This window comes from Aquarana catesbeiana, linkage group LG07, assembly GCF_042186555.1.
Source record: "Aquarana catesbeiana isolate 2022-GZ linkage group LG07, ASM4218655v1, whole genome shotgun sequence".
Classification (NCBI taxonomy): domain Eukaryota; kingdom Metazoa; phylum Chordata; class Amphibia; order Anura; family Ranidae; genus Aquarana; species Aquarana catesbeiana.
This window is the reverse complement of record NC_133330.1, coordinates 93,706,525-93,724,050: the sequence shown is the minus strand read 5'-3', so window position 1 is coordinate 93,724,050 and position 17,526 is coordinate 93,706,525. Positions and strand designations below refer to the sequence as shown.

Here is a 17,526-nt window from a genome sequence, read left to right as displayed (position 1 = left end):
GGAACGTAGCCACCCTCTCTTGCTTGCTCCTGAGATGAACTATGGACTATGGACCATGGAATTTGTAGTATGCATAGAGCAATCCCCCTGACCACAACTTACATACATTGCTTGTTCCAAACAAACCAAACTTTGAGGGAAGTCCGGGAGCTCAAGGAAGACATTACAAGGTGGAAGAAAAAACATTTAAAGGAGAAGTATGGGAATGCAAAAATAGGTAGTACATGCTACTCTCATACCTGCATTGCATTTCTTTCTTTCCTCAGCCCTTTCGTTTTTGGAGAATAGTCTTTTGAAGTGTCCAGAATCAGCCTCTAACGGTTCTCTCTCAGTTTAAAAGTTTCCAGGGGGTGAATACAGCTGCACAATCCAGCCACTCCTTCACTCCCTCCCTCTGGAGGACATGTGGGTGTGCCTGTTGAAGTGGTGCACACCCAGGCTGCTATCTAGAATGAGCACGTTCTTCACATGCCTCTGTTTCTATGGCAGCGATTCCCTAGCTAAAACCCGGAAGCAGAGAGTGTGTGATACAAGCAGTGAAGTCCTCACCTTTCCCTGGCTGTTATCTGCAAGCTGTCCTCTGCGAGACTCCAAACACCTCTCCCCTGGGCTTTGGTGTTCCTGTGTCCTCCGAATTCCCTCCCCCTCTCCCCTCACTCATTTAAAGTTCATGTCTGCTTCTCCTCCAGCCGATGGGGGGAGAGTCACTGAAAACTTCTCATGTACAGAAATGAACACTGGTGAGGTCTCTACACATAGCACTGTGTTATATCAGAAGAGGAGACATGGTGAGGAGCATAGTAACATGTGCCCTGTGTCTGTTCTCTGAAATGTACACAGTGCTATGTGTAGAGAGCATACCCGTGTACAGTACATAGGAGAGGTAGACTGACAACTTCCCCACATCTAAAGTGACCCCCAATATGTCCCCAGAGTCTCCTTTATTGTACATACAAATAATCCCTCTGCCAATGATCCCATCCCCCCACCACCATCCTTCTCCCACTGATGTCATCCTTATCCCCCTCATCCCCTGTACTCCTTTACAATCTCATCATCCCCATCCCCTGTACGCCTATACAATCCCATCATCCCCATCCCCTGTACTCCTATACAATTCCATCATTCCCATCCCCTGTACTCCTATACAGTCCCACCATCCCCATCCCCTGTACTCCTATACAATCCCATCATCCCCATCCCCTGTACTCCTATACAATCCCATCATCCCGATCCACTGTACTCCTATACAATCCCATCATCCCCATCCACTGTACTCCTATACAATCCCATCATCCCAATCCCCTGTACTCCTATACAGTCCCATCATCCCCATCCCCTGTACTCTTATACAGTCCCATCATCCCCATCCCCTGTACTCCTATACAGTCCCGTCATCTCCATGCCCATCCCCATCCCCTGTACTTCTTTACAATCCCATCGTCCCCATCCCCGTATGGCATGTGGTGACTCTGTACGACATGTGATGGCACTGTACGGCATGTGATGGCTCTGTACGGCATGTGATAGCACTGTACGGCATGTGATAGCACTGTACAGCATGTGATAGCACTGTACAGCATGTGATAGCACTGTACGGCATTTGATGACTCTGTATGGCATGTGATGACACTGTACGGCATGTGATGGCACTGTACGGCATGTGATGACACTGTATGGCATTTGATGGCTCTGTACAGCATGTGATCCTGTAATACTCTATTTACAATGAAGGAAATATTATTGCTATAGGGGTACTAGGTAATACACCGATTATGGGGAAGCAAAGCTCTGCCCATGTCTGAGGAGCTTTGGGCTTCAGTAACTTATGTAGGGAGATTTGTTTCATCTCTGTGTATCATTTGAGCCTGTTCACTGCACTGGGTATATGTGAGGGTTTACATCCACTTTAACCGCTTGCTGACCGCCGGCCATCAATTGACGGCCAGGCGGCACGGCTCTCATTGCGGGAGGGCGTCATATGACGGCCTCCCATTTAAACAGGGAATGCGCGCGATCGTGCATGCGCATCCCTGTTCCTTCGGTGGCGGCGTGTCACGAAGACACCGCTCGCCACCGAGGGGGGTGAACAGCCATTGGACATCGCTGTTTACCACGTGATCGGCCATGATGGATAGGTCCACCCCATTGTGCACGGCGCATGTGCGCGGTCGCGAGCGTGCTGCGCGTGCACGTCGGTGGCGGAGTGTTCCCGGGAATACTACTCGTCACCATTGGCTGGCTGTTTACCCACGTGATCGGCTGTGATCCATTCACAGCCGATCATAAATGTAAACACAGAGCGGTAACTAGCTGTTACCAGCTCTTCTCTCCTCACACACCGTTTCCAGTGTGAGGAGAGACGAGCCAGAAGCAGTGAGTTACCGATCTGTGTTCTGTAGTGTCTGCACAAACACCACACCTGTCCCATCACCCCCCCAATTGTCATCTGTCACCCAACAGTCACCACAGTCCCCAATAAAGTGCACCTGTCACATAAGGGACTGCCATCAGTGACCGTCAGCGGTGCACCTGTCACCCGTCACAAATCAGTAACCATCAGCGGTGCACCCGTCACCCATCACCCGTCACCCATCAGTGACCGCCAGCCATCACCCGTCACCCATCAGTGACCGCCAGCCATCACCCGTCACCCATCAGTGACCGCTAGCCATCACCCATCAGTGACCGCTAGCCGTCACCCATCAGTGACCGCCAGCCATCACCCGTCACCCATCAGTGACCGCCAGCCATCACCTGTCACCCATCAGTGACCGCCAGCCATCACCCGTCACCCATCAGTGACCGCCAGCCATCACCCGTCACCCATCAGTGACCGCCAGCCTTCACCCGTCACCCATCAGTGACCGCCAGCCTTCACCCGTCACCCATCAGTGACCGCCAGCCATCACCCTTCACCCATCAGTGACCGTCAGCCATCACTGATCACCTGTCACCCTTTAGTGACCGTCACCCATCACCAGTCACTGTCCGTGGCCTGTCACCCATCAGTGACCATCGCCTGTCACACCGTCATCACCGATCAGTGAACGTCAGCTGCCACCCATCGCACAGCCCATCAGTGACCGTCACCTGCCACCTGTCACATCGCGTCATATCCAAAAGAGTATACAGCAGTGAGGAGGCGTTCCAGATCCTCTCCATGACCGATGAGAGCAATGGGGAGTTCTCATCAGATTCCAATTCTGATTCCGAATCAAATTTGGCATTTGAACCAAATAGTGAATCAGGAAATGATTCGGAGGAAGAATGGGTCCCTCCCAAAAGGGCATGGCACTCTGGAAACCAGGATTATATTCCCAGGCCCAGTACCAGCGCCGCAACCACCAATAGGCCCCAGGAACAAATTCCCAGGCCCAGTACCAGCACTGCCGCCAGCGTTAGGCCCTGGGAACAAATGCCCAGTACCAGCGCTGCCACCGGCGATAGGCCCCAGGAACAAATGCCCAGACCCAGTACCAGTTCTGCCACATCACGCCTGAGTACCAGCACAGGAAATTCCAATCCAACTACTGGAGTGTCACTCCCCCCCAAGAGCCAGGGCCTCTACATACATGCCAGATGGTCTTGCCAACCCAACATGGCTGCCTTACAACTCGGCATCGCCAATTATTCCCCCCTTCACAGCACTGCCAGGTGTGCAGACCAACACCCAAAATTTCTCAGAGATTGATTTCTTTCATATGTTTTTGCCCGACACTATGCTGCAATTTATTGTGGACCAGACAAATTTGTATGCCCAGCAATATATTGCTAACAACCCCCCAATCATTCTATGCCCGTCCTTTTGAGTGGAGAGATCTGAATTTGGAGGAGTTCAAAGTGTTTATGGGCCTCACCCTAAACATGGGGATTACAAAAAAAAATGAAGGACATGCCTCATGGTCCACCAACCCTATCCACAATATGCCCATTTAATCTGCCCTAATGTCCAGGTCCCGATACAAGATGATAATGCGCTTTCTTCACTTCAGCGACAACACCCAGTACCCTCCCCACAACCATCCAAATTACGACAAGTTATTCAAGATTCGCCCACTGATAAATTTCTTTTCCCAACAATTTGCAGAACTCTATGTCCCCGATCAGAATATTTGCGTCGATGAGTCCCTGGTACCCTTTTTCAGGCCGGCTAGGAATAAAGCAGTGTATTCCTAGCAAAAGGGCCAAATACGGAGTAAATTTATACAAGCTATGTGAGAGAGCCACGGGATATTTGTATGCGTTCCGCATATATGAAGGAAAAGATTCCCAGCTCCAGCCCCCTGAGTGCCCGGCCTACATGGGCACAACTGGAAAGATTGTATGGGACCTGGCATACCCACTTCTAAACAAAGGATATCACATTTACGTTGACAACTTTTACACGAGCCTGCCCCTTTTCAAACACTTATACACTGCAAAAACCCTGGCCTGTGGAACCTCCAGAAAAAATAGAAAGGGCTTCCCACAATCTTTAGCGAACAAAAAGCTGCGAAGGGGGGAAAGAGCATCATTGAGATGCAACGAAGTGCTGGCCTTGAGGTGGAAGGATAAGAGGGACGTGCACATGATGTCCACCATCCATGACGACACTGCAATTGAGGTACAAAGAAGACAAGGTCCCATTGAAAAGCCAACATGTGTCCAAGATTATAATCTCTACATGGGGGGGTAGATTTTAACGATCAAATGATTCAGCCCTATTTGTCAATAAGGAGGTCCCGATTCTGGTATAAGAAGGTAGCAATTTATCTCATCCATTTGGCCATTTATAATTCCTACGTAGTCTACACCAAATCCATTGAAAGCCCCGCCCCCTTCCTAAAATTCATAGAAGAAGTTGTCACGTCCCTCATCTATCACCAAAGATCCCCCCCCAGAAGACCTTCGCTCTGAGGCTGTTTGCCGACTTCATGAGCGCCACTTCCCCTTCAGCATTCCACCATCTGAAGCAGGCCGAAGACGGCAAAAAAAATGTCGCGTGTGCACCAAAAAAGGATTTAGAAAAGATACCAGCTACCATTGTCCCCAGTGTCCCTCCCAACCTGGCCTTTGCATTGGTGAATGCTTCCAACTTTATCATACATCCATAAAATATTAGCCCATATTTTTAACCATTTCCCCATTTTCATCATCTGTGCTGATAATTTTCCATTCTTTCCCAAATAACCATGACACTGCCTTCCACGTGAACTGACCCTGGCCTGTTTTTTGACTATGCCTCTGCCTACCGTTTGGACTGACTCCACGTGAACTGACCCTGGCCTGTTTTATCAACTACTATACTGCCTACCGCTTGGACTGCTTGCACGTGAACTGACCCTGGCCTGTTTTATGGACTATGCTTTTGCCTACCACTTGGACTGATCTGTTGCCCTGCTACTGTAGTACACAGGGGTCTCACATATGTGAGGGGCTCCAGAATTGTTTTTCCGGTTGAAGAAAACAATTATTTTTGTTTTCTCCGGGTTTCGGAATTAGGGTCTGGAGTCCGGAGGCTTCATAGAGATTTGGGTGGGTCGAAGCCTCTACCCCTGTGCCCCTGTGCACAGGTCTTACCTGATTGTGGCCCTCAGCCTGCTGCTGACTTACTGCCACCATGCCCATGCCTGTCGCATGAATGGACCACACCGCTACTTGGACTATGCAAATAATTAGCTGTAGCAGGAGGCAGTATGTTTATGAAAGGCTGGAGAGCGGTACAATAATGAGTGTCTGCAGTTAACAGTGTACCAGGGCCAATATTATGGCTGTGCTGGCTGTCTCTGCCTGGACAATTTCTATGGACTGTGCTGTGCCGACTATAGACAATATTCCTGCCTGCTGCCTGGATAGTTAATATTGCTGTCGCTAAGCACCTCCCTGCCTGCTGCCTGGACCAGTGCTCTCCTCTGTGGATACTACTAAAAGCAAAGGTAATGCTTTTTTTTTTTTACCCTTTCTGCAATAGAATTTATTTTGGATTGTAATTCTTGGTATGTGCATGCTATGTGTTAGAAATATGAAGGGTTTTCAAAAATGATAGGTTGCCAGGAAATTATATATGTCATTTATGCTCCTAGAACGCCTGATGGTGCTACTTGGATGTTGGGCCTCTGTATGTGGCCAGACTGTGTAAAAGTCTCACACATGTGGTATCGCCATACTCAGGAGGAGTAGCAGAATGTATTTTGGGGTGTCATCTTTGCTACGTACATGCTATGTGTTGGAAATATCTGATAAATGGACAACTTTGTGTAAAAAAAAATGCATTTTCATTATTTCCCACATTTTCCAAAAACTTCTGGAAAAAAATTAACCGTTCAAAAGACTCATTATGCCTCATAGATTATACGTTGGGGTGTTTGCTTTCCAAAATGGGGTCAGTTTGGGGGCAGTTCTATTGTCCTGGTGCTCCAGGGCCTTCAAAAGTGTAAATGGTGGTTGAGAAATGAGATGTGTCATTTAGGATCGTAGAACGCATGAAGATGCTACTTCAATGTTCGGCCTTTGTATGTGGCCAGGCTGTGTAAAAGTCTCACACATGTGATGTCCCCATACTCAGGAAGAGTAGCAGAATGTATTTTGGGGTGTAATTTGTTGTATGCATATGCTCTGAGAGAAAAATAACCTGTTAATATGACAATTTTGTAAAAAAATCTTCATTTTGCAAAAAATTGTGGGAAAGAATTACAACTTAAAAAAATTCACCATGCTACTTACTTAATACCTTGGAATGTCTACTTTCTAAAAAGGGGTCATTTAGGGGGTATTTGTACTTTTCTGACTTGTTAGTGTCCCAAGAAATTAGATAGACCATCAGTACATCTGTGTGATCAGATGTGATCAATTTTCAGTGATTGGCACCATAGTTTGTAGACTCTATAACTTTCACAAAAACCAAATAATTTACACTAATTTGGGTTATTTTTACCAAAGATATGTAGCAGTATAAATTTTGGCCAAAATTTATGAAGAAAAATTACTAATTTGCTAAATTTTATGACAGAAACAAAGAAAAAGGCATTTTTTTCACAAAATTTACGGTCTTTTTTATTTATAGTACAAAAAATTAAAAAACCCACTAGTGATTAAATACCACCAAAAGAAAGCTCTATTTGTGTGAAAAAAAGGACGCAAATTTCATATGGGTACAGTGTTGCATGTCTGAGTAATTGTCATTCAAAGTGTGAGAGCGCTGAAAGCTGAAAATTGGTCTGGGCAGGAAGGGGGTGTAAGTGCACTGTATTGAGGTGGCTACGCTTTAAGAATAGTACATACATTTATGAATTCTTTTATGAGCCCATACATCTGTTGAATAATTGGTAAAATGTGCTGAGTTATACTTAACTGAAGTGATTTCTAAAAGCAGCATAAAGATATTTCAGAAATGGATCCCTATTTCACAAGCTGTAATTAGTGTGTGTTATATTGGTATATCTATAAAGCAGTGAATGTGATATTTACCAAACATTTGCTGCAGGCGAATCTTCCTGGTGCATGGGTTATTAAATGATAGTGATTGATTCACCAGCATTAAATGTTTATAGTGTGCAATTTATGCATTATGGATCTGAAGCTAAAACCTCCTTATAAATTCATCCTGACAATTGTGTATCAAAGAAAAAACATAACTATACCATCCATGCCGATCTTGCCATCTCCATCCTTGTCTCCAGCGGCGAGGAGGGCTGTGGTTTCCTTGACAGACAGACTTCTGGCATTTGGGGTGAAGCCTTTCAACATAAGGCTGCAGAATGGAAGAAGAGATGAAAGATCTATAAGGCTCCTGAACCAAGCAGTGCATGAACTGTGTCCAGATACAGTAGTTTCCAAACCCTGATTCTTTCCAGAACTGTCGTTAAATGAAAACAAGCTAAATTTTTGCCCCTAGAGCTTAAAATGGGCCAAATGCTTTATTTACACTTTTCACTTTACAGTATGGGAACTGCAACAAAGAGAGTAGTCCTAAATGAAAAACAGAACTAGAAGCACAACAGAAACCTGTTGGTGACCTTCTTCAGAAATTGCTAATTTCTGGGCTATCTGTGGATTCTTTAGTATTTTAGCCACCTCTGCCTACCAGGAAAATGACTGAGCATCATTTGGGTCAGCATGACAGCCAGGCAATTACCATTTTAGAAACAGAGGTCAACCATATGAGCCTTGATACTTCTCTTGTGAGAGATCTCCTTTAGGCTAGCCATACATGTTACAATCTGACTGTACAATCTTCTTCAGATCTGCTTACAGCTATGTCTACCTGAGAGAATACAAAATAAATGGGTTGTACAAATGTGTTTAAACTCAAAAGTTGCAATGGACAGCTTGACTTTCAACAAATTCCGGCTGAATGAGCCGAAATGTGAAGTGTGGATGGTTCTGTTGGCACCACCTGGCTTGACAAATATTGATTTAAAAATCAGCTGTACTGCGTTCAAAATTATCACACAAACAGTGACTGAATCCTATCAGAAGCAGTCACTGTTGGAGTATTCAGGCAGTTACAGGTACTGCAGCTGCTTGATTACAATAGCCAGCACAGGGTTCCTCTCTATCTACATTGTTTAGCATAGATAGAGGAATCTGTTAATTATCTCTTGATCAGCCTATGGGCTTAACAAGAGGAATCTAATCTAGCCGTGTATGGCTAGCATAACAATGAATGTCTCCTATATTCTCCATTTTGGTCTGTTAAATGTATCATTTTAACATTTTTAAGAAAAAACAATACCTGGTAATCCTATTGAAAATCCAGTGCTGTCCTGTTTCCAGTAAAAGGTGTTATCTCAATTCACAGCTGGAACTACACAACATTTCCCCCTATGTTAAGGATATGAAGAGAGGACCAATGTAATTATGTATATACCATTCCTGGTTGATGCCCCTGGAAGCTGGAATTTCATTGAAGTAGATACCACTACTACAGCGATCTTCACTTGATTCCAGTTCCCGCGGTAAACGCCATTCTCTGAAAGGCATCTGTGCAAAGCGCCCGACCTCCTGTATTCATAATGCATCAGGCCGAGTGCTCAGTATGGGACTCCAAAGCAAGTAGAGATCACTGGAGTAGAGGTGCAGCTTCCAGGTGCATCAGGCAGGTATGGTATATACATAGTTACATTGGTCCAAGTTAGATCAGTGTAACTATGTACAAAATGCACATTCCTGGAATTATTCTTTAACCAGTTCCCGACCGGCACGGTCTCGCCAGCCACGCGCAATCGGGTGCACGAGCGCCAACACGGGGATTTGTGTGTGTAAACACACAAATCCCCTGTGCTGTCAGAGGAGAGGAGACATGTCGTTTGTTCCTACTAAGTAGGAACAGCGATATGTCTCCTCTCCTACTCAGTCCTAACCCCATACAGTTAGAACACACTGAGGGAACACAGTTAACCCCTTGATCGCCCCCTAGTGTTAACCCCTTCACTACCAATAACATTTACACAGTAATCTGCGCATTTTTATAGCACTGATCACTGTATAAATGCCAATGGTCTCAAAAAATGTGTCAAAAGTGTCCGATCTGTCTGTCGCAATACCGCTAAAAATTGCAGATCGCCGCTATTACTAGTAACAAAAAAATAAAAATGCCATAAAAATGCCATAAAAATGCCATAAATCTTTTCCATAGTATGTAGACACTATAACTTTTGCGCAAACCCATTTCAAAAATATGTAGAACATATATTGGCCTAAACTGATGAAGAAATTTGTTTTTACAAAAAAAATTCGGGGGATATTTATTATAGCAAAAAGGAAAAAATATTGTTTTTTTTTCAAAATTGTTCATTTTTTTTGTTTATAGCGCAAAAAATAAAAACCGTAGAGGTGATCAAATCCCACCAAAAGAAAGCTCTATTTGTGGAAAAGAAAGGATGCAAATTTAGTTTGGGTACAGCATTGCATGACCGCGCAATTGTCAGTTATAGCGACACAGTGCCAAATTGTAAAAAAGTGCTCTGGTCAGGAAGGGGGTAAAATCTTCCGGGGCTGAAGTGGTTAAGATACATCTTAAGGTAGGTCCTTAAAATTGCAAAGTTTTGGTAATTCTAAAGATTGTACAATCAGATTGTTCTGTATGGTCAACAGTAGACAGTGAGATCTTGTTTTTGGGGTTCCAGAGATATACATGTCTGTGGGTAATTTTACCTGCTGAAGTCCACCTCTACTTGATAATTTTGAGAGGATTAAAAATATTGTCATTCAGTTATACAGCTATTACGCCACATTGGGCAAAACATGCTATATTTTTTTTGTTATAAAATACGCATGTTCTTTTTTGCAGGCCATCTCTTCAGCAGCCATAGAAAATATACTTTTATAGGGAAAGCCCTCTGCATTTCAAAGCTTCGTTATTTTATAATAGGTTTTATTTATGTACAGCACAGTGTGGCACTTGAATAATGTTCTAATTTACCGTTTTCAGCTTTGTCATTTACTTATTATATATTACAAGCAAGCACCTCATGATGAGCTTTTGTGCAAAACTTGAAAATAAAAGCTGATTTTGCACATGGATTTATAAAGACATCCCAGTGCACAGGAATTGTCCTTTGCAGGTTGGTAAATTGCCTGCAAATATTGGATAATTTTATGTTCTGTTTCATTCGTATTCAGAGTCCTTTTGGGGCCTTATTATAGGATTTTTGCGATGGTATCTGCATGAAAGTCAGGGTTTATGGAAATGGAAATATTTTGCTGGCTGGTATTTTCTATAAAAAGCTCAAGCATTCATCAAAGAACTTAGATAAAGTCTATGTTTTCAGTTTAAAAAAAAAAAAAAAAATCATTGGATAAATGTCACATTCACCCAGCTTGCACAAATTTTCGCCGTAGTTTCTCAAACATTTCTTATCATCGCCAGCTCCATCTAGTGGCCAAAATGCAGCAAAATTTCTGATTGAGGTATTTCAGAAAAAAAATTACTGCATTATGGTCACTGGATGGTCCTGGGAATCAAAAAATAATCATATTAGAGAAAATATGGTGATAATACATCCAGAAAGTTTTTGGCATTGGTCCTATACATTTTTTATATATAGGCCCCGTGATTACAAATTACAAGTGTGGCCATTGACTTACCAAAGCTCATCCTCCTCAATGAAACCACTCCGGTCCTGGTCCAAGATGCCGAAAACCTGTTTCATTACATCTGGGCCTTTGCTCTTAAGGCCACACATTTCAAAGAATTTCTTGTGGTTAAATGAGTCAGGAGCTAGAAAACAAAAACAAGTGGTAGGTAGAAGAATCCAAGAAAATATAAGCACAGTTGTGTATAAAAAAAGGAAGCACGGGATTGGAACAAATGTACAGCCTAAGAAGGACCAGTCTGTTTTAATCATTTGTATTAAAGCCCAACTGAGTCCAGCTGAGTCTAAATACTATACATTCCCGGTCTATCAAAACATATGGCGAGCCACAGCCTGAGTACAGAAACCTGTCCCCTGTCAGCAGCTGCACAGTAGAATCCTTGCTCTCCGTGTGGAAGCTGTGGTCTCCCTGCAGAGGTCCTACATGCCCCTTGCTAGAGCTCTGGATGCAGAAGGGAGCATGAGTTTCCCTACAGGATCCTTTTCTACAACATGCTGGCAGGGGACAGGCTTTCCTACCCAGGCATACTTACCAACTGTCACGAATTTCCTGGGACATTCCTGGGAAATGACCCAGGAAATTCTTATTTTACCGATTTTTTTTTTTCGCCACTGCCACCTCTAGAGGTCTGTGGCCGACGGAGACAATGTCTCCACAGCCGCCATTTTCCCGAAGACCAAAATAAACAATTACTGTTTAGAATTGGCCGGGTGGCTGCCAATAGAACTTGAGCTGTGGCACCGCCCACCTCCCGCCCGCTGCCGTCTGTCTGTGACCTGATGTGGGAAGGGGCAGGGGTGGGCGGCGTCACAGCTCAATTGCTATTGGCAGCCACCCAGCTATTTTGTCCCATTCTATTTAGTAATGGCTGCGGATAGAATCTCCACTGCTGGGAATGCCTGATGTAAGGAAAGGGGGGCCTCCATTGGGGGATGCCTGGTGTAAGGACAGGACTCTGCTGGCAATGTCTGATGTAAGGGGGGACTCCGCTGGCAATGCCTGATGTAAGGGGGGACTCCACTGGCAATGCCTGATGTAAGGGGGGACTCCACTGGCAATGCCTGATGTAAGGGGGGACTCCGTTGGCAATGCCTGATGTAAGGGGGGACTCCGCTGGCAATGCCTGATCTAAGGGAGGTGTCAGCTGGAAATGCCTGATGTATAGGGGGGGGCTCTGCTGGCAATGTCTGATGTAAGGGGGGACTCTGCTGGCAATGTCTGATGTAAGGGGGGACTCTGCCAGCGGAGTCCCCCCTTACATCAGGCTTTGCCAGCAGAGTCCCCTCTTACATCAGACATTGCCAGCAGAGTCCCCCCTTACATCAGGCATTGCCAGCAGAGCCCCCCCCCCTTACATCAGGCATTTCCAGCTGACACCTCCCTTACATCAGGCATTGCCAGCAGAGTCCCCCCTTACATCAGACATTGCCAGCGGAGTCCCCCCTTACATCAGGCATTGCCAGCAATAGGCTGAATAGGGAAACAGGAGGCCTATTAATTATTTCAGTATTGGGGAGATTAAGGTCACAGTGGGGTCTCTTAAATGCTTAACTTTTCAACACAAATATGAACAATTTACTAAACCTCCTTAATCTTTCCAGTAGTACATTGTACACTTTCTTTTGATATTGTCAGACTCTTAGCAATTCTAAAACAAATATAACTTCTGCCCTGTTTCCAGCTCTGCAAGTAACTGCGCTATTTTCACCTCTGTAATGTACAGCCACTTCCTGCAGGAGCCATGTCATTTAGACTCCATTTTGTAGTCTCTCAGACTACAGCAGTGATGTCAACACACTCCCGATACTGATGCTGGTGGGATTGAATGGATTGTAATTAGTATTCAATTCCATCCACTCATACCTATCTCCCCAACCCTACCCTCCCAAACAGTGAATAGGGAGCTATGGGCTGTGGGTAGTGATAATAGAGCTTGTTCTTCCTCTTTCACCACTTAAAGTAATACCTCGAACCACCCCTAACCTCTCAAAGAATCATAGGACAAGTGGTTTCGGAATATTACATAGGCAGCAAGGAGGAATTTCCTACAGGTGCCCTGGAATTGCAAACAGCAACCGAGAGGAAGAGTGGCGTCAAAGATGTTGAAAGGAGCTATATACGGTGCTAGAAGGTAACATTTACAAAATGAACATTGCAGGTATGGTGGCAGAACAGAGATAAAACATATAGTGTTGTGGGGAGGTAATCCTGGAGTGGAGCTTTAATATTTTGGAAACTGGGCAGATTAGTGAGATGGGGGGACAAAATGGTGTAGGCATGTGGTGACCTATTTTGTTTGTATTTGTAAATAACTTTTGCTTAATAATGCATATCGCTTTTGCTTTTTAATTACCACAGAGTTAGTTGCTTACAGACAGGTATTTCCTGTCCCTGTTAACTGTGTCAGAAAACCCTGATTGGAGGACTGATATGTTACATAAAGGGATGTTTCCATGAAGAAGGCACAGAGCCACATGACTTTACACACACAGGTGCTACTGTATTTTCACTCTGTAAGAGAAGCTCAGTTGGAACCTTAAGGCACATGCTCATAATTCTGAGCAAAGGCTGAATGCAGAATGGGCATTAGCACGCATGCGCAAATGTATTAGTGTGCACAAGACAGAAATTACCTATTTAAGCTGCATTATGGCACGAACAGATTGCTGAATGGTCTTCAGCTAGTTCCTGGTTAACCTACACTTTGACCTGCTATATCTGCCTACCCTTGCTCGACCCGGCTTGCCCTTGACCAATCTATGGATTCCTGCCTGCCTATTGTGACCTTGGCTTGTACTCTGACCCTGCTCCTGTCTTGTGCTTCTGTGCCTTGCTGCCCGGCTGTGTACCTACCCGGCCTGTATCCTGGCTCTGCCTCCGTCTTATGTTCCTGTACCTTTGCTGCCCGAGTGTTGATGACCTTTTGATGTTTGTTCTCACTATGCTTTTGCCCGCTAATCAAGCTTCACCATGTTCCAGTTCCTGGTTCCTGCTTGGTGATCCACGGTCATCTGCTTCCTGCCTGTAATACTGGCCCTTGTGCCACTCTGTGTCCTCACACCTCCTGTCATCACTACCAGGGGTGTTGAACAAGAGGTGCAAAAGAACACCCCCTCTACAGCTCGACCTCCACCAGGTACATAATACACCCAGAACAGAAGTAGTGATTATTAGGCAAGTATTCCTAAGTTCTTATAGTTTAATTGCAGCTGCCCATAGACACATTTAAACTATGAGCAGCTGCAATTAAACTATTAGAACACAGGAATACTTGCCTAATAGTCTCTACTTCTGGTCCGTGTGAAAATACAGCAGCACCTGTGTGTATAAAGTCATCTGGCTCATTTCACTGTCTTCCTTATGGACACCCCCCTTTATAGCTGTGGTGTATCTGAGTGGTATAGTATATCTGAATTCGTGTGACAGACATAGCTCTGTCCTATTAGTATTATCTCGCATGCACAGCTGCAGATAGCTAGGTCTGTGGTACTTTACGTGTGTAGTGGTCACCTTCCAGTATAATAAAATGGTAGTAAACTCTCACTCATCTCTGTGGTGCATATAAATCAGCATTAAAAGCACTATTAATAGTTGTACTCAGATACCACCTTACTTGCTCAGTTTGCTGGTAATCCATTCTCTGTAATGACATCAGTGGCACATGCGCATCTCTCCCGTGATTCACAACATGCTCTTTGTACCGTCAGTCCATTGAGCTGTATGCAGTGGCCATCATATCTGCTCCCTGCGGCACTGTGCTACCGAGAGACTACATTCTCAACCACGGAACTAGAAGGAAGCTTGGCTAAGAAACTATCGCGCATGCGCGAGATTATAGCAAGGGTTACATGAAAGGGTGTATTTTGTACTACAAACACAGAAAACTACACTTAAGATGGCGCTGGCTTATCTTGGTAGGAAGGAATTTTCTTAGTTTTTCTCTTAAACACAACAGTAAGGAAAATGGAATTGGGGCTAAATGTAATGTATAATATGTTAGAAGAACTTAACATAATGGCCTAATTAAAAAGCAGTATAGTGGGGGGGAGTTTACTACTGGTTTAATAGGTGAATCTGTGTATTAAAATAGATTTTATACGCAGTTCCTGTTATTCTAGTTACCCTGTCCCTTCTGATCTGGGATGCTATAGCATTGGGCCCAGGGCTCAATATTTGGCACAATATAGAGCCAGGTTAGGCATCCAGTAGCCACATCTGGTAGTTAGAGGTCAAGTTGCATGACCGATTAGATGCTACTAGGGACTAATCACAGAGTAGATAGGCTAACTCTGAGTTTCGTTATCATGCCACAATTACTGTTGGAGAAAAACTGCATTCCAGGTTGGTTGGACAATGGCTGGAGGGTCTCCTCATCACCAGAGAGCTTGTCTTCAGTTCTCCAACACCAAGACGGCCACTGTATCATAATCATCCTTAGGAGCCCCTGAAACTGGGCTTTCCTGAAACACTTATCTAGAGTTATCTCTATTAATTAATATAGTTATTATTGATAACAATAATCCACTCTTGTTGGGCCCTTTGATGATAAAACCTGTCCGTACATTGGATGCACATATGTTTTCTTATATAAAGCTTGTATTATTTCCATAATGGTTTACATCTATATACTTATGGTTAATGGTAGTTCCCCTGCTCCCAATTACTTTGATTAGATTCCTGGTTAATTTCCCAGGAAGGGAATACCCCCTGTTCACAGAGGCCCTATCCTGGGTGGAGGCACTGTAACCTTTTTATCATCAAACCCATTCTTCCCACTTAGCCAAGGTTCTGGCTCTCTTATTTACCTACAGAATTAGAACACTATCCTGTTTGGGGAGGGTCATTTCTCATGACCCCCCCCCAAAAAAAGGGCTACAATGGTTTTTATTTTGTAGAGCTTAGGAAAACAGGGTAACTTCTTAATGTTTATGATATTGGAGAGGCAATTTGATATTGGGGAGCTTAGGAAGAGCCCTTAATGGTTTGATACTGGGCAGATTAAGGAGAGCCCTTCTTAGCTTTGATATTGGAGAGATTCGGGAGACAGGCAGCCCTTAACTAATTTTCATATTGCAGATATTATTGATACGGGGGAGCTAGATGCTTTTGGTAATGTAATCCACCTCACATAATTACAGTATGGCCCCATTCCAGTGTATTTATCCCCTAAATGTGTCCAATTTCCCAATTTCTGACCATTTTATGGTATCCCTCTTCCTGCTGCCCCATTCTTAATGTAAACCAAAGAAAATCAATAATTACAATTGTTCCTTTGATAATGGCTGTGACAAATGGGCAGCAACGGGAGCTGCAAAGATCTAACTATCAGAATCCTTGAGAGAGATACAAATCTAGTTGGTGATCCAAAATGCACCCAAACCATTTTTCAGCTGAACAAACCTTTAATACAATACATATACTGCATAAGCATTACTTGACAGGACCCTGACTTGTGAAATCCTGTGTATGTAAATGTTCAAAAATAAGATGTTCCTTTAAATGTCATGCTCTAGATTACAATAGAAGTCTGATCTCTCCTTTTTTTATATGACACAATTTACAGCCTATCATTATCCAAGCTGGATATTTCTCCAGCATCATTTCATCTTTAATTGCTTTCAGGGAACAATAAAGCTTGGTGTCCCTTAGGCAGCAATTCTCTGTGATATAAAGATGTTAATCAGATGTTCCTTTAGAGTGAACACGCTCTAACACTCACTTTTTCTTTTTCAGATTTAAACCGACGTAACCAGTTGTGAAGGACAGATGGAGAGATCTTGACAATAGAAGGAGGCAGTTGGGAGGAAAGGGTGGCTAAGATGCACAAGTCAGCAGAAAGAAATATACAGCAAAGCAGAGATAAAATACCAGGCTATTTTGTAATGATGGGAGGGGATCTTGGGAAGGGAGATCCACAATTAGGGGTCATAAAACATGGCAAGGGTCTCTCAAGGACTCTCGTTCAATAAAAAAAGTGAGCTTTTGCTTTTTGGAAACCCTACCTTTTCTTATTAAGATCCCTAAATCTTTTTAGTAAAACTTGCCAGCTGTATGTAATTTCCAGGGACATTTCCAGGGTTTAAAGATTTGTTGTTGCATAATTTTGTCAGTAAAAATACTCCAGGGCTAAGCAACTTTGCCATAAATCTTTTCTTTTTTTCTCTACGTCAGATCATAATCTTTTAATCAACACCATGCATTAAAACATTTAAAATCAAAATGCTAAAAATGTTTTTTTTTCAGTCATCGTTTGCTAACTTGTGATTTGTGGTTCTTTGAGACAATATGAAGTGCAACTAGCTTAGGTATCTGTGATCACCCCCTAAGTGTCCTTGGGAAATATTGTAAAATTACTGCATCTATACTGCTACAGAAGCATCAACTATGTCATAGATTCTCTAAAATATAAACCTAAAGTTTACAAGTCCACTAAAGAAATCTGTAAGC

At 43.8% G+C, this 17,526-nt stretch overlaps 1 protein-coding gene across 1 annotated transcript in view; it reads right to left on the bottom strand.

Moving 5' to 3' along the window:
* The window catches only part of PVALB (parvalbumin), a 60,526-nt gene that overhangs the window by 17,553 nt on the left and 25,447 nt on the right, over window positions 1–17,526 (bottom strand). The window contains exons 3-4 of the mRNA XM_073592498.1: window positions 11,071–11,203; window positions 7,623–7,732 (exon numbers count right to left, since the gene is read on the bottom strand). Coding sequence (XP_073448599.1) covers window positions 7,623–7,732; window positions 11,071–11,203 — 243 coding nt within the window. The remainder of the gene's footprint in view (window positions 1–7,622; window positions 7,733–11,070; window positions 11,204–17,526) is intronic.